Source organism: Nannospalax galili, unplaced genomic scaffold (genome assembly GCF_000622305.1).
Source record: "Nannospalax galili isolate Female #2095 unplaced genomic scaffold, S.galili_v1.0 scaffold1119, whole genome shotgun sequence".
NCBI classification, from domain to species: Eukaryota; Metazoa; Chordata; class Mammalia; order Rodentia; family Spalacidae; genus Nannospalax; species Nannospalax galili.
Window position 1 is genome coordinate 1,762,490 of NW_008343597.1, and position 27,037 is coordinate 1,789,526.

The 27,037-nt window shown below is 43.7% G+C and overlaps 1 protein-coding gene across 5 annotated transcripts in view; it reads left to right on the top strand.

Moving 5' to 3' along the window:
* Nucleotides 1-27,037, top strand: part of Slc7a7 (solute carrier family 7 member 7) — a 51,911-nt gene that overhangs the window by 6,307 nt on the left and 18,567 nt on the right. For 4 of the 5 annotated variants that reach the window (XR_003850589.1, XM_029566847.1, XM_029566848.1 and 1 more), the window contains exon 2: nucleotides 2,235-2,777. Coding sequence is in view for 4 of the 5 variants with exons in the window: in XM_029566847.1 (XP_029422707.1) it covers nucleotides 2,279-2,777 (499 nt within the window). In the remaining variant the exon portion in view is untranslated. Of the gene's footprint in view, nucleotides 1-1,175; nucleotides 1,267-2,234; nucleotides 2,778-27,037 lie in introns of those variants that run through there. The other variant, XM_017799840.2, reaches the window with a different exon arrangement.

A 27,037-nucleotide genomic window follows, 5' to 3' on the forward strand; every position in this document is an offset into this window, starting at 1 on the left:
AATCGGTTGCACTTGGATCCTTGGTGCCTGTGTATGTCTATAAAGTCATCAGGTAGATTTCAATGGTATTGTTTATCACCTCTACTAATTAACATGATGTAAATTTCCATGCTTCCTCCTCAAATATAATACATTTTTAAAAAATTGTTGATTTTTTGTGTCTTTAATATTTTATTATTTTTATTTTATGTGTAAGAGTGTATTGCCTGCATGTATGTGAGTGCACCCGTGTCCTGCAATGCCGTGGAGGTCAGAAGAGGGCCCTGGATTCCCCTGGAACTGGAGTTAAGGACGGTTCGCAGCCACCACGTGGGTGCTGGGAATCGAACCCGGGTCCTCTGCAAGAGCAGTCAGTGCTCTGAACCGCCGAGCCATCTCTCTAGAGAGCCCCAAATTTATATATTTTTAAAAAATTGGAATAAGCTTGTACTTGGGTGTTCACAGGAAGTTTGTGATATTCCAGAGATCTTATCTTACTGTGTTTCCCTAAGAATGAAAAAGCACACTGGAGGGTTGGAGTTGTACCCAAAAGTTTGATCTCATTTCTTGACCTTATTTCCTTTGAGATAGATTGAGGCTCAGACATTGAGGTGATGGCCCAAGTTTAGAAGCAGCCACTGTCTCTGCGCAGGGAAATGTGTGGAGTTCTCATTTTAGGACACCCAGTCACATGTAGGAACTGCTGTTATACTTCCTCTAATGTGAGCATGTGAACAAGGTTGGTTTTGTGTCACTTTCTGCAAACTTCCTGCCTTTCTGAGTTGTTTGGGTGAGAGTAGCCAGGCTACTGTGGGATATGGGGAACCTACCTCAGGAGGTCTGTGCACTGCTCTGCCCTTTGCTAACTTGATGGGCACAGCCTCTCCGGGATGGCAGAGTGCACCCAGTTGGCTGTCCTTTCTTCCGGGCCCCCTGTCCAGGAGCAGAGCTGACAAAGGAGATTCCTGAGAGAGCGCCTTCTTATCGCGGAAAGTGCTGAGCCAAGAGCTCCTAGCTGCTGCCCCTTTTGCAGATGCAAGAGCCTGTGAACCTTGGACCAGAAGATTGCTTAACACTCTTCCTTTCCCTCACCCCTTCCTTTTCGAACCTCCTTGTTCTCCTCCGCCCTTCTTGACTGAGATCTGAAGTCATTTGTCTGGGCTTCCCTCTTCCTGTTGGATGAAAAGGAGCAGTTGGACCACTGTTTTCAGAGGGTGCGGTCGCAGAGACGGTGCGACGGTGGCTGGCCTTTGCTGTGGGAACCTGCTTATATCCGGGGGCCCCGGAGTGAGTGTGTCCCACCCTGTCACCTTCTAGCGTTCCTCTTGCTAAACCCTGCTGCTCTGCCTGTCCCATCGATCACTTCCTCCAGGTCCAGAGCCTCTTGCCGTAGTTAGTATTCCCGTCCGTGCCTGGCTAAGCTTTTCTCTTCTCTGCAGCTGTCTCTACCTCTGTATTTCCAGACATCAGCTGCCCACCGGTAGAGCTTTCCTTGGTTTGGGTGGTGTGGTTCCAGCAGGAGCTCTGGGGTCGGGGGGCATTCTCAGCTACCTCTGGTCATCTCTGGGTTTCTTGTCTGTTTGGGCCACTCTCATTCATATTTCTTGACTGATACAACTATGTGGATGTGAGGGATTTGGTGACAGGATACCCGGAGTGCTAGAGTACAGGTATCTGCAGAGGAAAACTACAGAAAGAATTGCCTGCCTTTTTTCAGGAGGGTGGGGCATCTTGGGCTTTTCCAGGGTTGAAGATGCTAGCTGATGTTAATGGCTGTTCTGGAACAGGGAGGTGATTGTCAGTTCCCAACAGGATCTCTGAAACCTTCAAGCTTGCTAGAGCTACAGTCTTTGGGTAGAGGAGCAACACAGACATCTCAGATCAGTTCTTGCAAGGCTGGCTCTTCAGGCTTGGTCTCAGCCTAGGTGACATTTGAGGCTGAAATTGCAGGGAAGACAGACTTTTTGGGGGTACTTCAAAGGCTAAAAAAAGGCTCAAAACCACTGTATTTGTACCCAGAGCTGCCAAACTACCCCATGCTAGTGTCAGAAGAACCAGGATTTAGTTGTCAGGGAAATCAGGTGTGCTGCATCATGTTAAGGATGAGAACCAGGCACCTTCTGGGGTAAATTCAAGCTGGGGCCATTTTGAAGAGCTGCTGGAGGAGAGGTTATTGGGAAGTGGGAATGGAGAAGTCTGGGGGGGAAGTGAGGTGCTATATAATTACCAACCACCCAGTCATCTTTCTTTCTTAGAGGGCAATGCCAGGAAGCTGGTGAAGGCTCTCCTCCTCTCCGCCATGGTCAACAGCACCAAGTATGAAGTGGCCCCCCAGCACGAGGCAGATGCCTCCCCTCTAGGCCATGCAGCCAGCCCAGGGACTGAGCAGGTAAAACTGAAGAAGGAGATCTCGCTGCTTAATGGCGTGTGCCTGATAGTGGGGAACATGATTGGCTCCGGCATCTTTGTGTCCCCCAAGGGTGTGCTCATGTACAGCGCCTCCTTTGGCCTCTCACTGGTCATCTGGGCTGTCGGGGGCATTTTCTCCGTTTTTGGGGCCCTTTGTTATGCCGAACTGGGTACCACGATTAAGAAATCTGGGGCCAGCTATGCTTACATCCTGGAGGCCTTCGGGGGACTTCTTGCCTTCATCCGCCTCTGGACCTCTCTGCTCATCATCGAACCCACCAGCCAGGCGGTCATTGCCATCACCTTTGCCAACTACATGGTGCAGCCCCTCTTCCCAAGCTGTGGTGCCCCATATGCTGCTGGCCGTCTGCTGGCTGCTACCTGTATCTGTAAGTAGGGATGGGTGAGCAAGGGTGGGTGGAGGACTGGGCAGAGTGGGCATGTGAGTCCAGTTAAGAAGTAAGGAGTTGGAAAATGAATGCCTCTGAGGATATGCTGTTTTTTATTTTCAAATTAATATATACTGTGGGGATGTAGCTTAGTGTGAGCACTGAGGTGAAGGCCCTGGGCTGGATTACCAGCACTGCTTCCTCCAAAAGTTTTGTGTGAAAATTTAACTTAGTTTAAGGGTTGGTGATGTTGGTCAGTGGATAGAGTGCCTGGTAAGCATGAGGCCCTATGTTCTATCCCCAGCACTGCATAAACCATGGTGGTAGCAATACCTGTAGACCCAGGGTCTGGGAGATGGAGGCTTCCTGAGGATGGGGAGTTCAAGGTCATCATCCTTTCTTTAACAGTTTGAGCCCAACTTGGGCTACATGAGACCCTGTTTCAAAAAACAAACGGCTGGGCACGGTGGCGCATCCTTTTAATCCCAGCACATTTGAGGTGAAGGTTGGTAGATCTTTTTGAGTTTGAGGTCAGCCTAGCCTATGTAGTGAGTTCCAGGCCAACCAGGGCTACATAGTGAGACCGTCTCAAACAAACCATCCACCAAATAAATAAACATGAATTAAATTTTTTTTATTTATTATTTTTATGTGTGTGTACTGCCTGCATGTATGTGAGTGCACCTGTGTTGTGCAATGTCGCGGAGGTCAGAAAAGGGCTTTGGATTCCCTTGGAACTGGAGTTAAATTTGGTCCATAGCTGCCATGTGGGAATTGAACCTGTCCTCTGCAAGAACAGTCAGTGCTCTTAACCGCTGAGCCGTCTCTCCAGCCCCAAACATCAATTCATTTTAATACAGTGCTAAAAAGTAAAGAAAGCCACTCATCTTTCCCTTATGATAACTGCCGATAGCAATCCGTATGCTCTTCGTAATTTTTCTCCTTCAGGAATAGTTGTGTTCTGTCTTTTACCAAAGTAGATAATACTGTCATACTTGTAACTCTGTTTTTTTTTTTTTTTTTTTTTTTTTTTGAGATAGGATCTCCCTGTAGCCCCAGTTGGCCTGGAACTCACTATGTAGAACAGGCTGGCCTTGAACTCACAGAGATCTTCCTGCCTCAGTCTCCCGAGTGCTCGGTTTGAAGGTATGCGCCACCACACCCAGCTCATACTTGTAACTCTGTAACATCCTTAGCGTTTATCAGTGACATTCATTTCTACTTAGAGATTTATTTTTTCTTTAGAAAGGTCTCTGTGTAGCTCGGGCTGGCCTTAAACTGGAATTGATTCTCCTGCACCTGCTTCCTAAGTGTTAAGATTACAGGGTTGTGTCATCATACCTAACTTAAAATTATTTTTAATTTTAATTTTTGTGTTTTTTGAGATAAGGCCTCACTGTGTAGCTCAGGCTGGCTTGGAACTCATGATCTTCCTGCTCAACTTTCCAGTGCAGGACTGAGATCTACCTTTTAAAAATGTGTCATGTTATTTCATGTTAGGTTTAACGATGTACTGTGGATGTAACTTACTTAGCCAGTCCTGTTCATGGCCATGTGCGTTAGTTCCAGTTTCTCAGTTGTACAGATAATGATGAAGAAAATGAAGCCATGCACTGTGTATTCTTTATGTGAAAATTATGTATTTTTCAGGAGGTTTTATTTTTATTTTTGAGACAGGATCTTGCTATGTAGCTCAGACTGACTAGAACTTACCATTTTCCTAGGCTGGCCTTGAACTTGGGATCCTCCTGTCACAGCCTCCCAAGTGCTGGAATTATAGGCATGTGCCATCATACCTTATTTCATGAGTAATTTTTAATTATATATATATTTAAATCGATACATAGTAATTGTACATATGATGGGATACAGTGTGGCATTTGAATACATATGTACTGTGTGCAATGGGATCAGGTCAGGTAATTAGCATATCTATTATCTCATATGTCTATCATCATTTCTTTGTGTTGGGAACATTCAAAGTCCTGTAAACTGTTGGGAAGCATTCAATGTATTGCTATCAGCCATAGTCCTACTATGCTAGAGAAACTTGGAAATTGTGTCCTTTCCAATTGCACTCCTGTACCCATCAATCATTCCCCTTTCCATTCCTCTTGGCTTTCCTGCCCCTTCCTGGATTCTGGTATTCCTCTTCCTCCTCCTCTTCCTCCTCCTCTCCCTCCACCTCCTAGTCTTTACCACTGTTCTATTTTTAGCTCAAACTTTAACGATTTTATTTATTTTTGTGTACGTATGTGTGGGTGCATGCGTACTGTAGCACCTTGTATTTGGAGGTCAGAGGACAACTTTTGGGAGTCCCTTCTCTCCTCCCATAATGTAGGTCCCAGGAATGGAACTCATCCTCAGGCTTGGTAGCACATGCCCTTACTTGCTGAGCCATCTCGCTGGCCTTTGATTTATTTTTTAGTTGATTTTTGCATGTGGTAAGAGGTAAGAGTCTATTTCTTTCTTTTGCATGTGAATATCCAGTTTTCTATTGCTTTTCTCCAAGTACATTCTTTTTAAAAAGACTTATTTTTATGCTATGCGCATAACTGTTTTGCCTGTATGTAAGTGTCCTTGGTATGTGTACAGTGCCCAGGTAGGCCAGAAGAGGGTGATGGAGCTGCCATGTGGGTGCTGGGACTGAACCTGGGTCCTCTGCAAGAGCAGCTAGTACCCTTAGCATCTGAGCCAGTGCTCCAGTCCCTCCCATGTATATATTCTTGCTGCCCTTGCTGAAAATTTGTTGACTGTAAACATATGGTTCTATTTCCGGGGTCTCAGTTCTGTTCCATTGGCCTATGTGTCTGCCTTTTTTTTTGAGGACAGGGTCTCACTGTGCAGCCCCAGCTGGCCTGGAACTTTGTAGATCAGGCTGGCCTCAAACTCAGAGATCTGCCTGCCTCGGCCTCCCAGCTGCTGGGACTAAAGCTGTGCACCAGCACGTGCAGCAGCTTGGTTTTGTATTTTGCACCTTCACTGAATTTATCAGTTCTAGCAGTTTTTGGGTGGAGTCTTGAGGTTTTCTATATATAAACTAGTGTCATATGCAAACCAGGATAGAGGTCGATTTCCTCTTTTCCTGTTTCAGTGCTCTTTATTTCTTCCCTGGCCTTATTTCTGTGGCCAACACTTCTCATACTATACTATGTGAGAGTCTAGCTGGGCCTGGTAGTGCATGCCTATAATCTCAGTATTTGGGAGGTGGAGGCAGGAAGGTCAGGAGCTCAAGGTCATTCTTGGCTACATAGTGAGCTCAAGGTCCACCTGCGTTACCTGAGACCCTGTCTTAGCCCCCAAGCCCCCAATTTTTTTTTTTTTTTGGAGATGAGGTCTCACTATGTAGTTGAGACTGACTTCAAACTTGAGTTTGTGGCCCAGGCTCCCCTCAAACTGAAAATTCTCCTGCCTCAGCCTCCTGAATACTGTGATTACAAATGTGTGCTAGAATGTTCAGCTTTTATTTTTTTAAAGATTTATTTGTGTATTTTGTGGTGCTATGGCTGGAACTCAGTGCCCTGTTCAAGTGCTTATGACATATATATTTGTCTTTATGTGTGTATGTGTGTGTGTTTGTGTGCATTCACATGTGGCAGTCCAAGGACAATCTCAGTCAGGTGTCAGCCCTCATCATCTACCTTGTTTGAGACAAGGTCTCTTTAAAAGATTATTTATTATTTGAAATTTCATCATGTTTATAATACATTTTGGTCATTTCCCCCCCATTACCTTCTCTCATCCCTCCCACTGAACCCACTTGGTCCCAGCAAACTCCCCTCCTATTTCATGTCCTTTTTGTTTGTATATTTGTTTTGTTTTCTTGTGACCCACTGAATTTATTTAGGGTTGCTTGAGCATTGGTGGAGTTACCTACTGGAACATGGCAGCTTACCAGGGGCTAGACCACTGAAGAAGACTCTTCTCCCTCCTCCAGCAACCATTAACTGCCAGTGGGCAGAGAGGGGCCTTAGGAGCCCCTCTATAGTCCCTAGTGGAGTGTTGATTGGCCCATCTGGTGCAGGCCTTGTGCAGGTAACCACAGCTGCTGAGAGTTTAAGTGTAAGGATCATGTCCTGCCTAGAAGACAGCACTGGATGGCGCTCCTCCCTACCCTCCGGCTCTTACATTCTTTCTGCCGTCTATGTCCTTGAACCTTGGGGGGGCGGGGTAACAGATGTTTCACTTGGAGCTGAGCACTCAATAGTAACTTGTTTTCAGCACATTGACCAGTTATGTGTCTCTGCATTAACTGTTGCTCAGTGCAAAAGGAGCTTCTCTGACCAACATTGAGAGCAACATTAATCTGTGGGTATAAACAAGTATTTAGATGGCAGTTTGACACCATGTCCACTTAGTAAACAACAGTAGTAGGTTCCTGCTTAGGGCTCATGACCTCTTGAGCCAGAATCTTCAGTACCAGGCATACCTGTGGAGCAGGCCTCAAATCTAATCACAGAGTGGTTGGTTACTCCTATAACAGACACATCTTTTTATTTTTATTTTTTGGTCTTTTTGAGACAGGGTCTCCTTGTAGCCCTAAATGGCCTGGAACTCACTATGTAAACCAGGCTGGCCTTGAACTCACAGAGATCTGCCTGCTTCTGCCTCCTGAGTGCTGGGATTAAAGGCGTGCGCCACCACGCCCGGCTACAGCCACATTTTCTATTGCATGAGTGGGTACATCTTGCCAGGCAGGTGGGTACTGTAGCATGTTTGATTCACAGCTGGGTAAGACTGTTGATGACTTTTCTCCCCCAGCAGTCTGCATAGCACCTTCCTGCACTATGAAAGCTAAACAGTAGGGAAGAAACTAGCTCAGTTCCAGCTTGATTTCTTTATGTTCTATAACCGGTGTGTGGTGTCTTCAGCAATAGGGTTTTACCATCTAGTTCTGGTAGGCAACCAAGAGCAATAATAATAGCTTATATTGCTTTGAAGACCTCTGGGTCTTTCCTGACCAACCACTCCTAGGGAAGTGTCCCATGCTGAGACAGGTCTCTTTGTTATCCACTATCCATCCCAGCCTAGCTGGCCTGTGACCTTCTGGGAACTCTCCTGTCTCTGCCTCCTTGCTATAGTACAACTATATGCTATTGTGCTTAGATTTGAACTCAGATCCTCTTGTGCACAAGTGATTTATCTACTGGACCTTCTTAGCTTCATCTATTATTTTTGTGTGCAGGTCCGCATGTATATGTGTTTAGAGGTTAGAGGTCAGAGATCAGGTGCCTTTCCTCAGGAACTGTCATCTTGTTTTGTGAGGTAGGAATTCTCACTGGGACCTGGGGCTTAGCGATTAGGCTAGGCTGGCTGGCCAACGAGCTCCAGGGATGACCTGTTTCTGCCTCCCCAGTGCTAGGATTACAAGTGCTTGTCACCACACCCTGTTTTTCTTTTTTTAGACAGGTCTCACTATATAGCCCTTGCTGGCCTGGAACATGTATGTAGACCAGGCTGGCTTTGAACTCACAGAAATCTGCCTGCCTTTGCCTTGCAAGTGCTGAGATTAAAGGCATGTGTCAACACACCTTATCCTTTAACAACTGTGCCATCTCGCTAGCCCCAGAATGATTTTGGAAGGGTTTCTTCCATTTTGCTATTTTGGAATAGCTTGAAAACTGGCATCAGTTTTTTAAAAGTTTGGTGGGCTGGGTGTGTGGTTCAGTGCTTGAATATTTGCTTAGCATTTATTATTATTATTATTTTATATTTTTGTTTGGTCTTTTTGAGACAGGAACTCCCTGTAAGCCCCAGCTGACCTGGAACTCACTATGTAGACCAGGCTGGACTTGAACTCACAGAGATCCGCCTGTCTCTGCCTCCCAAGTGCTGGGATTAAAGGCATGTACCACCCACTCCTGGCCATATTTTTATTTTTCATGTATGAGTGTATTGTCTGCATGTGTGCAAGTGCATCCGTGTCATGCAATGCCTGAAGAGGTCAGGAGAGGGTGTAGAATCCCCTGTAATTGGAATTATTTATGGTTGTTAGCTGCCATGTGGGTGCTGGGAATCAAACCCAGGACCTCTGCAAGAGCAGCCGGTGCTCTTAACCACTGAGCCATCTCTCCAGCCCCTTGCTTAGCTTTGTGAGGACTTGGTGTTAATCCTTAGCAATGCAGCTTCCTTTAAACAAACAAAACAAAGAACAGCAACAAACAAGTTTGGTAATGGGCTGGGAATGTAGCTATGTAGTGGAGCGCTTGGTTGGCATGTGTGATGCCCTGGGTTCAGTCTCCAGTACTGTAAAACTCAACAGTGAAGCCATCTCGTAGTGAGCTTTTCTTTTTATTATATACATATGCGTGTGTGTGTGTGTGTATGTGTGTGTGTGTATTTATATAATTTATTTATTTACATATTTGTTTTTTGGGGAAGACAGGCTGGCCTGGAACTCACTGTCTAGACCAGGTTGACTTCAAACACGCCTGCCTCTGCTTCCTGAGTGGTAGGATTAAAAGCTTGTGCCACCATGCCCAGCATTTTTTTTTTAAACATTAAAAACAAGTTATTTGTTTTGTGTGCTTGTGTGTGTATGTGTGCATGTGGAGGTCAAAGGACAACTTGTGAGAGTCTGTTTTCTCCTACCATGAGGGTCCCAGGGATTGAACTCAGGTGGTTGATGGCAAGTGCCTTTAACTACGGAATCATCTTGCGGGATGGAACTTTTTTTTCTTGAGACACGTTTTATTGATGGTTCAGTCTTACTATTTGTTAGTGGTCTGTTCAGGTTTTATATGTCCTCATGATATGTATATCCTATTTTGATAGGTTATATGTACCCAGAAGTTTATATATTTCTTCTAGGTTTTCCAATCTGTTGGCATACATTCCCAATAATCTGTAATGGTCCCTTGTATTTCAATTTTAATATCTCCTTTTCATCTCTGATTTCATTTATTTGGGGTCTCTCTCTCTTTTATTGAATTTTTGTGTATTTCATACATAAAATCATCTTTATCTCTCTTTCTCTCTCTTTTAAAGACAAGGTCTCCCTGAATCCCCAGCTGACCTGGAATTTATAGGTAGACCAGTAGACCAGGCTGGCCTTCATCTCCCAGAGATCTACCTGCCTCTGCCTCCCAAGTGCTGGAATTAAAGGCTTGTGCCACCATGCCTGTTGGGTTCTCTTTCTTTTTTTCTTAGTCTAGTTAAAGGTTTGTCAGTTTTTATCTTTATTTCTTATATTATTAGGCATATGTTAATTATACAAAATAATAGGTTTCATTATTTTGTTTTCTTACTAATTTTATCTTTTCAAAAAGACTTTTGGTTTAGGCTCTAGCTCAGTGGTAAGGAACCTTCCTAGCACAGCTTTGGGTTTAATGCCAGCACGATGGAAACTCAACACTTTTTGTTGTTTTAGTTTTTTTTTTTTTGAGACACAGTCTCACTGTGTAGCTTTCGGCTGGCCTTGAACTCATGATGTAGGCCAAGTTGGCCTCAAACTTGTGAATGATCTTCCTGCCTCTGCCTCCCAAGGGCTACAAGTGTGTGTCACCATGCCAGGCTTTGTTTCATTGATCTTTTGCATTGTTTTTATTTTTATTATTTATTTAAAAATTATTTTATATCAATTTTCATTTGTGTGTGTGTGTTTGTATGTATGTTTCTATATGTGGGTATGTGCACATGAGCGAAGGTGCCCGTAAAAGCCAGAAGAATTGGATCCCCTTGGAGCTGGAGTTACAGGCAGTTGTGAGCTGCCTCATATGGGTGGTGAGAACCAAACTCGGGTCTTCTGGAAGAGTAGAGCCACTTAACCACTGAGCCATCTCTTCAGCCCTCTTACTTTTATTTATGTACATGTGTGTGTCTGTGTGAGTGTATGCCACATGTATATGGGTTCCTGTGGAGGCCAGAAGAGGACATTAAATTCCCTAGAGCTGGAGTTACAGGTGACTGTGAGCTACCTGATGTGGGTGCTGGGAACTGAATTCAGGTCCTGCGGAAGAGTGAGTGACATGACTTTAACCTCTGACTATATCTCTAGCCCTTTATTTTTATTTATTTAAATTTTTTTGATTTATTTTTATTTTATATGTATATGAGTGTTGTGCCTGCATGTGTCTAAGGGCCCCTATGCATACAATGCCCAAGGAGGCCAGAAGAGGGTGTCAGATCCCCTGGAACTGGAGTTAAGGACAGTTGTTAACCACCATGTGGTTGCTGGGAACCAAATCTAGGTCCTCTACAAGAGCAGCCAGTGTTCGTAACCACTGAGCCTTCTCTCCAGCCCCTCACTCTTCATGTTTTCAAGATTTATTTTGTTCTAATTATGTGTATATGTGTGTCAGTGTGTGGGTGTGTGCGCTTGTGAGTGCAGGTGGCAGTTGTGAGCTGTCTGATGTGGGTGCTGAGAGATGAATTTAGGTCCTCTGCAGGAGCAGTATGTGTTTCTAATTGCTGAGCCATTCTCCCAGCCTGTTTTTTGTTTTTTTGGCAGTCTTACCATGTTGTCCTTCCTGGCTTAGAACTTACTATGTAGACCAAGTGGGCCTTGAATTCACCTCAGGGCAGTCCTTCCTCCTTTGCCTCCAAAGTGTTTGGATTATAGGTGTGAACCACCATGCCTGGCTTGACCCACACCTGACTTGCAGTGCTCTTAAAGTCTCTAGTTCATGTTTGCTCTGATTTTTTTTTTTTTTTAATTCCTTTTATACTACTGACTTTAGGTTTAGCTTGTAACTGTTTCTAGTTCCTTGAGTTGTACATTAGGTTGTTTATCTGAAATCTTTGCTTGTTTTGATGTAGGGACTTACTGCTATGAACTTCCCTCTTGGTACTACTTTTGCTCTATTTCATAGATTTTGGTATTTTTTTTTACATTTCCACTTTTTCTCTCTGTTGGGCGTTGATTCCAGGGCCTGATGCAAACTAGGCAAAAGTGCTCTACCACTGAGCTGCATCTTCACAACTGCATTTTTGTTTATTTCTTGAAATTTTTAGGGTTGGGATGTAGCTCAGTGATAGAGTGCTTGCCTGGTATGCTGTCTTCGTTGACACTGGTTAGTGTTAAATTTAGGATCTGGACTGTTCTTCAAAGGCTCACGTGTTGAACGTTTGGTCCCTTGTGGTCCAGCAATGTTTAGGGATTTGCTTTTGGGAGGGAAGTGATTGGATCATGAAGGCTCTGATCTCATCAGTAAGCTCTACTGATGGGTTTTTAATTGAATTGTCCATTGGGAGGTATTAGAGACTGTAGGAGGTTGGACCTGGTTGGACCTGTTGGGGGAAGTAGGTCACTAGGGCCTTTGAAGTGTGTATCTTGTCACTGGTATGTTCTCTCTCTCTCTCCCTCCCCCCTTTTCTCTTTTTTTTTTTCACTTTCTCTGTTTCTTGGCCACCATGAGGTAAGCAGCTTCATTTTACCACATGCTTCCTCATATGATGTTCTACCTCACCATGGCTGAGAAACAATGGAGTCAAGAGACCATGGACTGGAACCCCTGAAACCATGAGCCAAAATGCTCCCTCCCTTTGAGGCAGGACTGCATGGTTCCCAGGCTAGCCTTGAGCTTAAATTGATTTTTTAATATATTTTGTCATAGTAACAGAAAACTGACCAAAACAGTCATTCAAAAAAATGTTGTCCTCCGCTGGGCTGGGCGTGGTGGCACACGCCTTTGATCCCAGCACTTGGGAGGCAGAGGCAGGCAGATCTCTGTGAGTTCAAGGCCAGCCTGGTCTACATAGCTAGTTCCAGGACAGCTGGGGCTATAGGTCTCCCTGCCTCAAAAAGACCAAAAAAACAAAACAAAACAAAACAAAACCCATATATATTGTCTTCCATGTATTTATACAATTTTTTTCAAGATTTAATTTTTATTTATTTATTTATTTATTTATTTATTTATTTATTTATTTGTGTGTGTGTGTGTGTGTGTGTGTGTGTGTGTTGTTCTTGAGGGCCAGAAGAGGACACCAGATCCCCTGGAATTACAGGCAGTTGTGAGCTGCCTGAGGTGGCTGGGAACCAAACTCTGGCCCCTATTGTATATACAATTTTTTTTTTTGAGACAGTTTCACTGTGTAGTCCTGGCTATCTTGGAATTTACTTTGTGGACCAGGCTGGTCTCAGACTCACAGAAATCTGCCTCCTGAGTGCTGGAATAATTAAAGATGTGTGTCATCATATTTGATTACTTGTATAATTTATAATTTTTTTTTAGTTTTACTTTGTGATCAGAGAAGAAATATGCTGTTTTGTTGTTTTGTTTTGTTTTGCTTTGTTTTTGAGATATTGTCTTGTTATGTAGTCCTGGCTGGCCTGTTACTTGCTTATAAACCAGACTGGGCTTGAACTAGTATTGATTTTCCCATCTCCTGAGTACTAGAATTACAGGTGTGGGCCACCATGTCTGACGGGTTTGTGTTACTGTTACAAAGTACCTGAAACCATCAACTGGAAAAGAGCTTTATTTATAGTTCGTTTTCGTCAAGGATTGGTAGGTCCTGTTGCTTCGGGACCTGTGGCAAGCCTGTCATATGTCCTGGGAGGAATATGTGGGGGAGGGAGCCTAGTCCTCCTTGTCAGAACAAAAGGATGGGGTGAAAGGATGGGGAGGGACGAGGCTCCTAATATGCTTTGGGGGAGCATGCTCCATGTGACCAGACTTCTAAATAGGTTCCACCTGTTAGAGGTTCCAGTACCTTCCAATAGTGCCTCAGGCTGGGGACCAAGCCTTTAACACATGGGCCCTTGAGGACACTTCCCCAGCCATAGCATGCTAAGATTCAGAGTTTTTGAATTTGTTGAGACTTGTTTTATGGCCCTACAAATTGTCCATATTGAAGAAAGTTCCTGTGCAGATGAGAAGAATGTGTATTCTTTGTCTATTGAACAGAATGCTCTGTAAATATCTCCTAGATTTATTTGGTCTATAGTATAGTTGAACCCCAATTAAAAATTTTTATGGCATTTATTTATTTTCTGTTTGTGTGTACACACTTGCATGTACATACCACAGTACATGCATGGAGATCAGAAGACAACCTATGGAAGTCTATTCTCTCCTTTCTCCATGTGGCTCCTGGGGATTGAGCTTAAGTCACCAGGCTTGTGTGGCAAGCACTTTACCTGCTAAGCTATCTCGCTGGTCCGGACTCAAATGTTTGTTGATTTGGGGAGGTCTAGATGATCTTGTCGTTAATGAAAGTGTTAAAGTTTAGTGTAGAAGTTCCTAACTATTACTACATTAGACTCTCCCTCTTTCTAGAGTAAATAATGTTCAATTCATATAAAAATGTTTTTTTGGGGCTGGAGAGATGGCTTAGTGGTTAAGAGCACTGGCTGTTCTTGAAGAAGACCCAGGTTTGAATCCCAGCACCCACATGGTGGCTAGCAACTGTTGGTAACTCCAGTTCCAGGAGATCTGACACCCTCCTCTGTCTTCTGTGTGCACTGCACAACACAACACACGCAGGCATAATATTCACGCACATAAAATAAATAAAAAAATTTAAAAAAACTTAAATTTTTTTTTGCTCTAGCACTGAGTATATAAATATTTACAGTTATTATTTCTTCTTGTTGAATTGATCCCTTTATATAGTCTGTCTGTCTGTCTGTCTGTCTGTCTGTCTGTCTCTCTTTCGAGGCTGCTCTTGAATTCTTGGGCTCAAGTGATCCGCCTGCCTCAACGTGGACTACAGGGAGAGCTCACTTCTCTTATCTTTGTATTTTTGAATTAAAGTGTGTTGTGTCTGATGAAAGTGTAGCTGTTTATTTTGGTTTCCATTCGCATGGTCTCTCTTTCTCTTTCTCGTCTCTTCACTTTAGTGACTTGTGGGCCGTTTCCATGAGCATTTCTACGGGCTCGAGTTTCACACTTGCCATTTCAGTCCATCTTCACTTTTTTCTTATTCTCTTAAAATCTGTACCTTCAACAGAGGTACACTGGAGGCGCTGCGAACAGGATGCGCTATAGCCCCATCCTCCAGGCGCCCTGGTCCAGCCTGGGAGAGTCTAGGGTCTTGGCCATATCTCTTATCCCAGGTGTGAATTGTACACGTTCCGGAAGGAGCCAGCCGCACAGCAGCAGTGGGCTGTTGGGAATTTTGCACCAGTGCCGTTGCTCACTGGACTGACTCCGGTCAACCTTGTTGGCTTTTCTCTTTCTCTTTCTACTTTGCTGCCTTTATTCAGCTTCTTCGGCTTCCGTTTTACCATTATGCAGAGAGCTGACTTTGTGGGCTTCTTCTGTGCTTTATGCATTCGCGTCTGTGGCTAAGACTAGTCACTGTGTATGGAATATTAGTGATGCATAACAAGAGTTAAGAAGGGGGGATGCCCTGTTGAGGAAGGAGATCCCTGCCCACCCCCCAAGGTCTTACATGTAAACTGTAGTTTCTCTTGTATCATTTGTAAATAATCTGGTAGGTTGCTCACTGGCGAACTCAGGATCTGATGGTGTTAGGCCCTTCAAATGTGTGTAATAGCTACACCACTTGTTTAGAAAGGGATCGTTGCACTAAGTGACTTTTAAAATAAATATTTATTTTTAAATATATTTTATTTATTATTTTTATGTTTGTGAATGTGTTGCCTGAATGTATGTGAGTGCACCTGTGTTGTGCAATGCCGCAGAGGTCAGAAGAGGGCTTCGGATTCCCCTGGAACTGGAGTTAAGGACGGTTCATAGCTGCCATGTGGGTGCTGGGAATCGAACCCGGGTCCTCTGCAAGAGCAGTCAGTGCTCTTAACCATTGAGCCATTTCTCCAGCCCACTAAGTGATATTTTTAAGATGACTGCATCACTATAAGCACCAAACTTTTAACCATTTTTGCTGACATCTCTTTAAAACTAATGACACATTTGGTTGTTGTAATTTGACATTTCTTAGGGTGACTCAGGGTTATTATTGCACGTCTCTTTTTCTTCTCCCACTTTCTTTTCTCTCCCCTCCCTGTCTCCTTCCCTCCCCAGGTCCTTTTGCTCCTTTATTTCCCTCCAACCAGCTCCAGACACCTTGTTCCAGGAGTTCTTTCCTAAGCAACCTCTTCTGTCTCTGGATAATTCTTGACTCTACCTCATGTAGCCCATCTGTGGTGGCACCAGCTGCTTATGCTTAATACATATCCTGAAGTCATTCATGTCTGTGTGTGTGTGTGTGTGTATGTGTTTTCGTATGTGCAGATGTGCACGTATGTGTATGAGCATGTGTGTGGAGGCCAGAAGTTGATGTCGAGTGTTTTCTCATTTACTCTCCACCTTATTTTTTGAGACACGGTCTCTCCCTGAACCTGGAGCTGACTGATTAAACTAGTTGGCCAGCAAGACCCAGGGATCTTCCTGTCTCTGCCCGAGACAGGGTCTTGCCGAGTAACATAGGCTAGCCCCTCGGGTAGGGATGAACGTTTGCTTCCCGAGTGGACTCAGACTGCTGGCTTGTTCTGCAGATTTTATTCTTTTCTGGTGTCTATTTGTGCATTCTGTGACAGCTGCCTGCCATTCCTTGATTCTGGCTGGCATCATGCCTACCTACACCAGTCACTCCCTTTTAATATGCTGCTTCTAATTTGGGGATGGAAATGTACTCAAACTCTTGAACACCCACATACACATGTACGTACAATGCACATCCTTGGAAGAATACGTGCAAAGTAGCCATGGCTATGGCTATGAGTAGTCTACAGAGTTCTCCAGTGAGGGAAAAGCATGGGGTTTTGCATGTGGACTTGGGGCATACTCTTAAGAAAACCATGGTAGAGTGAAAAGTGCCCTGGATTTGTGTTTGACGCTGAACTCAGTAACATGTGGTCATAGGTACAACTGGTAACTTCCAAGATACTGTTGAGAATGAATTAAGATTCTGGGAATCTAGCTGCTTCAGTATGTCTTATGGGTACAACTGCTCTAGAGGCTGAGGCAGGAGGATTTCTGGGCAACATGTTGCAAAGATTCAGTGAAAAACATCTGGACATGCAGCACATATCTCCAATCCCAACACTTGGGAGGTGGACATGGATGGATCATGAGATCAAGGCCAGCTTAGCCTACATAGCAAGATCCAGTCTCAAAAAATCAAAACCAAAGAAAGGAAGACTAGGTGAAAGCCATACACTGGAACTCAAGCACAAGGTATTGATCGTTATGATGTTGCACGTTACTGCCTCCTTGGGGGCTATCTGTAGCCTTTACCTTTTCTTAGGCTCTATAGCTTTCTCCTGTGCTTATGCATGGACAGATAGACGAGATAGTATCACATCCGTAGCAGCTGGACTTTGTTCTATCTTTAATAGCTTCAGAGAGACACAGAGATCTGGAAGAAGGTCCAGAAGGGCAACTGAGATTGTAAGGATTTAGTGACATGATTCATGGGTTCAGTCCTTTAGTAACTGTTTAATAACTTCATAGCACAAGGCAGATGTTGTGACCTGTGAGGACTTTCCGATTAGCCCTAGTGGGGACTTCAGCTAAATCTTTGTGTTTAGCAAGAGAAGGACTTGAATATTAACTTTCAATCATTCCCCTCCTCAGGATACATTTATCTAGGGCATACTATGTGCTAGGTATTTTACTTTGGAAAGAATAAGAATGCATGTCCCTTTTCTTTCAAGAATTCTAGGGCAGGAGGGAGGCAGACATGCTCTCAAATAATTTGCCATGTAACATAATCCGTGTGGTGACAGGATGAGAGAAGTAAATAGGACAACTTCAGTTTCATTGTTTTGCTTTGAGATGATTTCACCATATAGCCCAGGCTGGCCTCCTGCCTCGGTCTCCTGAGTGCTGGTACTACAGGTGTTTACCATCATGCCTGGCACAACATTTTAGGGCACTTAGGAAGACTTTACAGAGAATGATCGTGCTTGGTTTGGATATTGGTCTGAGCTGGATTTTGAAATTGCATGCCTAACTCCTAGGACACTTCCCACAGAGAAAACTGTATTCTTGGAGATGGAGACACAAGGCACAGAATGGTCAGAGTTTTAGGAGGTGTGTGGCTGGAATGTAGGCTGGGAAAGAGGCGAGGAGATGGCCCCGTGCCCGAATAGGACGGACTCCACCTTGAAGGTAAGGAAAGCTGCTGATTTCATACAGCAGGTGAAGTTGAAGGAGGTGACACATAGTGAAATGGTTCAAGGAGAAATTTGGTGCTGTGTGGAAAGTGTTTTTAGAAAGAGTGAGAAAAGGGAGGTGGAGAGGTGGGTTTGGGAACCTGAAACCTGAGCCCAGCCAAGAGTACTGGAAAGGAGTGGCCTTAGGGACAGAGATGAAGGGTTGACTAAAAAAGGGGTCACCAGGTAGAAAAAAAGATTGATTTTATTTTTAATTGAGAGAGAGAGAGAGAGAGAGAGAGAGAGAGAGAGAGAGAGAGAGAGAGAGAGAGAACATAAGTGCGCGCGCACAAGGAGGGGAGGGACTGTATACCCCCCCGATAGGGGTTTATATAGGGGTGTTTGCAGGTGCCCATGAAGGGCAGGGGCATTGTATCCCCTGCAGCTGGAGTTATATACAGGTGGTTGTAAACTCCCCAACCTGGGTGCTGGGAACAATACCTCAGCTGCAAGAGCAGCACTTTAAGCCCTGAGCCATATATCTCCAGCCCCAAAGTTGGAGTTTCTTTTCTTTTTTTTTAAGTCTTTTTGAGACAGAGTCTCCCTGTAGCCCCAGCTGTCTTAGAACTCACTATGTAGACCAGGCTGGCCTTGAACTCACAGAGATCTGCCTGTCTCTGCCTCCCAAGTGCTGGGATCAAAGGCACGTGCCACCCGGCAAGTTGGAGTTTCTTAATAAAAGGTTTAAATATAGGTTTGAACATGACCATTGAGGCAGCGGGAGGCTTAGGAAAAGGAGAGTTGTATAGCCAAGTGTGGGCATGGGCTTCTCAAGAGATGGTTGTTCTCGACTGTTTCAACAACAGCCATTTATATGATTTGAGTGACTTCTGAAATTACTTGATTCAAAGAGTTGCCAAAGAACTTTTTTTTGGAGGTGGGGGGACTGTAGCTGGGGGCCTGGAACTCACTATGTAGACCAGGGTAGCCTTGATCTCACAGAGATATACTTGCCTCTGCCTCCTGGGTGTTGGGCTTAAAGGTGTTCACTACCATACCCAGCAATAAGAACTTTATTTTTCTTCTCTTTTTCGGTAGATGAGATCATAGGGTGGTTCCGTAGTTTACAAGGAAGTGAAGACATACATTTTGATTATGAACAAAGTCAGCAATCTTATTAGTGAGATTTTCAAAAAATTATGGATTTATAGCTGGGGAAGGAGTGAGGTTAAACTCAAAGGTTATGTATGCTTAGGCCTTAAGCATGGTTCATTGTTATTTTAACATTATTTTATCTTTTATTGGTTATTTTTATTTTATGTGTATGAGCGTATTGCCTGCCTGTGTCATGCAGGGCCCTCGAAGGTCAGAAGAGGGCATCAGATCCCCTGGAACTGGAGTTACAGATGGTTGTGAGCTGCCATGTGGGCGCTGAAAATCGAACCCAGGTCCTCTGCAAGAGTAGCCAGTGCTCTTAACCTCGGAGCCATCTCTCCAGCTCCTGTATTATCTTTATATAAAAGGAATATTGTAGGCAATCTTCATGGCAAATTTTCTCAGTTGTGTCGGATTCTCAGCCCTCAGCTTGTGAGAGGTCTCAACCAGACTCTGGGATGAGGGGCTCCTTTCTCTCCCCACATCTCCTTAATTTTTCCTGTCCTTCTAGCCTGCCTCACTTCCATCATTTCTTAGGTCATTATGACCTAGAATTGGGTCATTTTCCTGGCAACTGAGTCATACTTACTTTAAAAAGAAATTGGTGTGTGAATGATATGCCAGGTATTAGTGTACATAGGTTTGAACATGACCATTAAGGGAAGAGAGAGATGCTTAGGAAAAGAATTAGTTATATACCTAAATTACTCAATGCATGTATGATTTTCAGTGGCTGGATGTATGTGTTCACTACTGAGGCATCTCCTTCCTAGATGTTGACTTCACATAGCAGAGTGCAAAACCATAGTCACTGGGAAATAATCTAGTCATAAGGAAATTGCTTGCAGAACATAGAAGGCTCTTTCCCCAGATGGTCAGAGAGCTTGTTCTCTCACTCCGTTCACCTTTGTACAAACGTCACCTTACCAGAGACCTGCCCAAAAGGCTTTCTCTTGGACTTGGGGTGCAGCTCAGTGGTTAACATGTGCTTAAAAGGTGTAAGGCTCCAGGCTCAACCCTCAACATCAGAACCAACTAACTACAACAAAAACATCCCCTTAGTTTCTTATCTTCCTTCCCTCCTTTCCTCCCTCCCTCCTTCCCTTTTTCATTACTTTCTTCTTTTTATTATTATTATTTTTTGGACCGGTCTCACTACGTAGCCCAGTCTGACCTGGAACTTGCTACATAGACCAGACTGGCCCTGAACTCACAGAGATCCACCTGCCTCTGCCTCCCCAGTGCTGGGATAAAAGGCATGGGACCATCATGGCTGGATGGTTATGATTCTTTTGAAAATGTTTTCACTCTTACTAGATGCCTTTAGAAACAGATTCCTCTCTTCTATGACTTTAATCTGTAAGTTTGGTTTTCTCAGAGCATTGTGTCTACCTTAGAATTCCCATCGGTACCTTCTTAAAACATCATTTAAAATTTTTTTTTAAAAAAACATTATTTAAAATTTATTTTTATTTTGCCTAGGAGTGTTTTGCCTGCATGTATGTAAGTGCACTACATGTGTGCAATGCCCATGGAAGCCAGAAGAGGGCATCGGATCCCCTAGAATTACAGTTATATACAGTTGTTAGCCACCATGTAGGTGCTAGGAACCAAACCCAGGTCCTTTGAAAGAGGAGCCAGTGCCCTTAACTGCTGAGGCATCTCTCCAGCCCTGTACCTTCTTATTTTACCTTTGTCCTTGTTCGATTGTTTCTGTTCCTCCACTTTGTCTACAAGCTTAGATAATTCTGTCCGGTCTTTGATCACTATTGCTAAGACTTTCCTCAGAGCTTGACTTACTATGCTTTTTGTCTCCACCATTTCAGGCTGGTTTTTCTTTAATATATATATTTTTAATGTTTTTATTTTATGTATATGAGTGTATTGCCTGCATTTATGGAGGACAGAGAGGCCATCAGATCCCCTGGAACTGGAGGTATGGACAGTTGTTAGCTGCCATGTGGGTGTTGGGATTTGAACCCGGGTCTTCTGCAAGAACAGCCAGTGTTCTTAACCACTGAACCATCTCTCCAGCCACTTCTTTAATATTTTTTATCTCTTTGCTGAATTCCTCTTTTATATCATCCACCACCTTCCTTATTTCATTCAATGCTGTGTGTCTTGAACATACTTACAATCTTTATTTTGAATTCTCTGTCTGGGATTTCATTTAATTTTCTCTCACTAAATGCCATTGCTGTAGCATTAATAATTTTCAGACAAGTTACGTTGACCTGGTTATTCACATTTCTTCTGTTACTTCTCTGAGATTGACACATCTGGTATTATGTGCTCGGTTTACTTTTTTTTTTTTAATCATCTATATTCTTTGATTTGAAATATTTGCAATGTTCAAGTGGGCCTTGAATGTGGTAGCAATGTGTGTGTAGTTCAAAAAATAATTCCTGGGACTAGAGAAATGACTCAATGGTTAAGAGTACTGGCTGCTCTTCCAGAGGACCTGGGTTTGATTCCCAGCACCCACATGGCAGCTAACAACCTTCTATGACTCCAGTTCCAAGGGATCTGATGACCTCTTCTGGCCTCCGTGGGCACTGCATGCATGTGGTGTACTTAAATCTATACATGTAAAACATTCATACACAAAATTAAAAAAAAAAAAAATTCCCGGGGCTGGAGAAATGACTCAGTGATGAAATGCAACGACTGCCCAGGTTCAATTCCCAGCACTCACGTGGCGGCTAACAATCATCTATAATTCCAGTTCCAGGGGAATCTGATGCCTTCTTCTGACCTCTTTGAGCATTACATAACACAGGTACATTTATGTACATGCAGGCTATACACTCATACACATAAAATAAACATAATAGCCGGGCGTGGTGGCTCATGCCTTTAATCCCAGCACTTGGGAGGCAGAGGCAGGCGGATCTTTGTGAGTTCGAGGCCAGCCTGGTCTACATGGTGAGTTCCAGGACAGCTGAGGCTACAAGGAGACCCCATCTCAAAAAAAGGCAAAAAAAAAAAAATAATAAACATAATAAAATATTTTTTATTTTATTTATTTATACACCTCAAGCTAGGAGCTCTGGGTGTAAGCTTTATCTTATTCCCTGAGTGGGACCTTAACTGGGAGAGGAGCCCCAGCTGCTTGATTGTTATTACCACTGTGCAAAAGTCATACTAGCCAATTAGCAACAGTGGCCCCATCAGCTTCAATAGCTGATGGAGGATAAACAACCAAGGATAGCGTGGCGTATACCAAGATTTAAATGAATAAAGTTAGGAGTGAAGGAAGTAGGGAAGTAGGTGGATGAGGATAATGATTAAGAAAGAGATCATTAGATGACATCGATCCACTTTGAAAAAAAGGTGGGCAAAGTAGCCAGGAGGGGAAAATTGGGGTGTTTCAGGATGCACAGATTTTAGAAACTGCTAAAACCAGGGAATGTTATAATTCAGAAGCAAGAAGGGGAGTGGGTAAAGATGGGAGAAAGGAAAAGAGGAGTAAGAGAGCATCCTCGATGTGACTGAAAAGTATGGTAAAGAATGCTGTCTTGGGGCTGGAGAGATGGCTCAGTGATTAAGAGAACTGATTGTTCTTGCAGAGGACCCAGGTTCGCTTCCCAGTGCCCACATGGTGGCCACAAACCGTCCTTAACTCCAGTTCCAGGGGAATCTGAATCCCTCTTCTGACCTCCGTGGCATTGCAGGACACGGGTGCATTCACATACATGCAGGCAGTACACTCATACACATAAAATAAAAATAATAAATAAAATATAAAAAAAAAGAATGCTGTCTAAGCTGAGCATGGTGGTGCATGTCTTTAATCCCAGCACTCTGGAAGGCAGAGGTAGGGTGACCTTTGTGAGTTCGAGGCCAGCCTGGTCTACATAGTGAGTTCAAGGCTAGCTGGGGCTATTGGAGGACCCTGTCTCAAAAAGACCAAAAATAAAAATATAAATAAAGAATGCTGTCTAGTGAACTGGGTGGGGAAAGATGCATCAGTCCTAAACCGTAACTGAGTAATGTACATACAAAAGCAAAGTCATTAGGTGACATACACAAGACTAGAAAATACAGGGCTAGAGAAATGGCTCAGCGGTTAAGAGCACTGGCTGCTCTTTTAGAGACCTGGGTTCAGTTCCCAACACCTACATGGCAGCTAACAACCATCTGTAACTCCAGTTCTAGGCAATACACCCATACACATAAAATGAAAATAAGAAATAAAATTTTAAAAAAGAGTAGAAAATAGAAAATGAGAGATAGAGAAAGCACTTGGGGTTGCTGGCACAGCTATGCTGTGTTGAAAGGCAAGGTTCTCAGATCCCTTTGGCTCTAGAAGTTTCCACATGGTGCTGTGTTGTTGGAAGGGAGAATGGGTACCCTTGGTCTCTGCAGCCTCAGTAGAATTGGTGGGTTTTTTTTGTTGTTGTTGTTTTTGTTTTGCTTTGTTTTTGAGGCAATCTTCCTCTTTAGCCCAGGCTGGTCTAGAACTTGCTATGTGGTATATGGTGACTTGACCTCAAGGCAATCCTCCCTCACTCTCCCAGGTAGGAGATTCCAGAGCCTTTCTTACCATCTTTCCTCATGTATTTGTTGGGCTTCATCATTGCATGGCAGCTTCAGGGAAGTCAGACTGTTTACTCAGAAGCTGAAGGCTTCAAGATTGAATATTTTGGGGAATGAAGAGATGGTTCAGTGGTTAAGAACACTGGCTGCTCTTTCAGAGGACCTGGGTTCAGTTCCCAGCACCCACATGGTGGCTAACAACTGTCTATAACTATAGTTCATGGGGATCTGATGCCATCTTCTGACCGCCACAGGAATTTTATGACATGGGTGCACTTACATGCATGCAGGCAATACACTCATACGCATAAAATAAAAATAATAAATAAAATACTAAAACATGGGCTGGAGAGATGGCTCAGCAGCTAAGAACATTGGTTGTTCTTGCAGAAGACCCAGGTTTGAATCCCAGCATCCACATGGCTGCTGACAACTGTCCATAACTCCAGTCCCAGGGGATCCAACAGCCTCTTCTGACCTCTGTGGGCATTGCACAATGTGGGTGCACTTACCTACATGCAGGCAATACATGCATACACAGAAAATTAAAAAAAAAATACTAAAACATTTTTTTTTTTAAATATAAGCTGGGCATGGTAGCACATTCTTTTAATCCTAGCACTTGGGAGGTAGAGGTAGGCAGGTCTCTGTGATAGTGAGGCCTTCCTGGTCTGCATAGTAAGTTCCAGGCCAAGTGGGGCTACCAGGAGACCCTGTCTCAAAACAACAACAACAACAAAAAATCAAACAAAACACCCCTATTATTATTATCATCATCATCATCATCATCATTTTTGACTGTGTCTCAGTCTGTAGACTAGGTAGGCTTAAAATACAGAGTTTTGCCTCTTGTGATAGGATTATAGGCATATGCCACCATGCCTGGTACTCAGTAGTCATTTCTAAAAATTTTATTTTTATTTTATGTATATGAGTGTTTGGCCTACATTTATGTATGTGCACCCTGTCATGCAATGCCCTTGGAAGCCAGAAGAGGACTTTGGATCCCCTAGAGCTGGAGTTATGGACAGTTGTTAGTTGCCTTGTGGGTACTGGGAACCAAACCACGGTCTAGTGCTCTTAACTGCTGAGCCATCTTTCCAGCCTGAAGGGGTAGTGATCAGGGTATTTATCTTTCTCTAGAATCAAATATGCTTTTGGGAGTCATTGTCATTTACTTGAAAGGAATTACTTGAAACCACAGGAACAGATGAAATGACCTTGGACCAGGTCGTAGAAAGGGTGGACAAAGGAGATTAGAAGTGAATTTTAAGGAATACCAGCATTTGAAGAATATTCTGCAAAATGCCATAAAGAGAGGAACCAGTGAGATACTGGCTGGAAGAATAATCAGTAAGCAACAGTGTCTAGTCTGTTAAAGGCCAAGCTAGATAAGGGTGGGTCACAGGGAAGCCAGTGGTGATGTCCCACATGGGTTCCACCTAAGGCAATGAAATTTCAAGGCAGTGTGGGTGAACTGAGATTTTAAAAATATTTGTTCTTTATAAAAATCTATTCAGTGTTACTATATGTTTATTTCTGTGCTATGTGCAGGAGATACAAAGATGCCACTTAAACAGTCTCTGTCCTTATATAGCTCATGATGCTGATGAAAACCATTCTAATGCAGTGCGGTTAGCTTGGGAAAGAGAGAGCACAGAGGAAGGGTAGCATGCCAGGGGCGATGTGTTTATTCTCAAAAGTAGTCTTTCTGGAAGAACTATTAAGAAGGAATGAGGGATGGAGAGATGGCTCAGTGGTTAAGAACACTGGCTGTTCTTGCAGAAGACCTGGGTTCGAATCCCAGCACCCACATGGCAGCTAACAACTGTCCGTAACTCCAGTTCCAGGGGAGCCGACAGCCTCTTCTGTCCTCCTCGGGCATTGCATGGCATGGGTACACTTACATACATGCAGGCAATGCACATACACATAAAATAAAAATAATAAAAGAAATGAAAAAAATTCTTAAAAAAGGAAGAAGGAATGAGTCAGGTGTGGTGGTGCACACTTTTAGTCCCAGCACTTGGGAGTCAGAGGCAGGTGGACTTTGTTGAGGCCAGCCTGGTCCACATAGCAAGTTCCAGGCCAGGTGGGGCTACAGGGAGACCCTGCCTTAAAAAAGGAAAGACAGAAGGAATGAAAGATGCAATAGTTACTATTTCTCTTGCTGTGATCAAACACAGATATCTGCCTACTTCTGCCTCCTGAGTGCTGGGATTTTTAAAGGCACGTGCCACCATGCCCTGCCCAGTTTTAATTTTATAATAGCCCAGAGATCAGAAAAGAAAGCCGAGGCTTTTTTTCCTGTTAGTTTTGTAGAAGATTTTGAACTTTTCTCTCGACAGAGTTAGGGATAAGCATCCAGAAGTCCGTCTCTGTTCCGCTGGCCCTTCCTTAGAGGCAGGATGCTATGGCCACTGTTAGCAAGGTTGGACATTGCTGTTTTTGCCTATTGTGAACAAGTTATTTTTATTTTATTTTATTATTTTTATTTTATGTGTATGCGTGTATTGCCTGCATATAGGTAAGTGCACCCGTGTCATGCAATGCCCGTGGAGGACAGAAGAGGCTGTCGGATCCCCTGGGACTGGAGTTACAGACAGGTGTTAGCTGCCGTGTGGGTGCTGGGATTCGAACCCTGGTCTTCTGCAAGAACAACCAGTGTTCTCAACAGCTGACCCATCTCTCCAGCCCCGTGAAGTAGTTATCTTAGTGTAGTTTTTTTTTTTTTTTCCCCTTTTGTTAACAGGACATTTTATCTCCTGTGTCCTTTGCACTAGTCAGCCAGCCGCAGTTACTGCTCTTTAGGGAGCAAAGATTCTTTGTGTTCTTCACAGTTGACTTCAGTGAATTGTGTGATTAGCATCTTCAGTAGATGTTGGTTTGATGACTACACAGAAGATAGAGTTCCAGATTCAGTGTGTTTGAGAAGGGGCATTTCATGCTGTGGATTCTTAGAGTCCTGGTAGAGGACTAAGGGCACGCAGCTCACTCTGAATTGGCTAATACAGACTGTGGACTGTAAAGGACTTCGGCTCTCCGCGTATGCCTGTCTGAGATCTCTGATCCTGTGTCCTCATGCAGTTTTCCTGACCAGAATGACTGACCTCATCTGCTTGTGGCTAATGAGGTAGAACAGCTGGTTCTCCAGTAACTTTTGCCCTTTGAACCCTCTCTTTGGAAGCTATTTACCCATCTTGGGTTTTCCCAAGAGCCACCTTTTTTTTTTTTTAATTAAAAAAATTATTTAATAACACATGACTAGAAGAAGCATTTCATTACAGTATTAACATATTCAATAACAATTTCCACAGCAAAGATGCATCTTTTTCAAAATTGGCTGTACAGTTGGCTCAGACAAACCAATTTATTTTTACTCTTAAGGTCATTTGAGGGTCTGTTCCTCAGGGGTCACATGGGCTTGGGAGGATCCCCTGGCTCCTTTCTTTTACCAGTTCCATCTATGTGAAGATAAGTCAAAGGTCCTACACAATCATGGTTGGCTTCGCTTGGAAGCATGGAAGAAATGATTCCTCTGTGTTGACCCTCCTCTTTG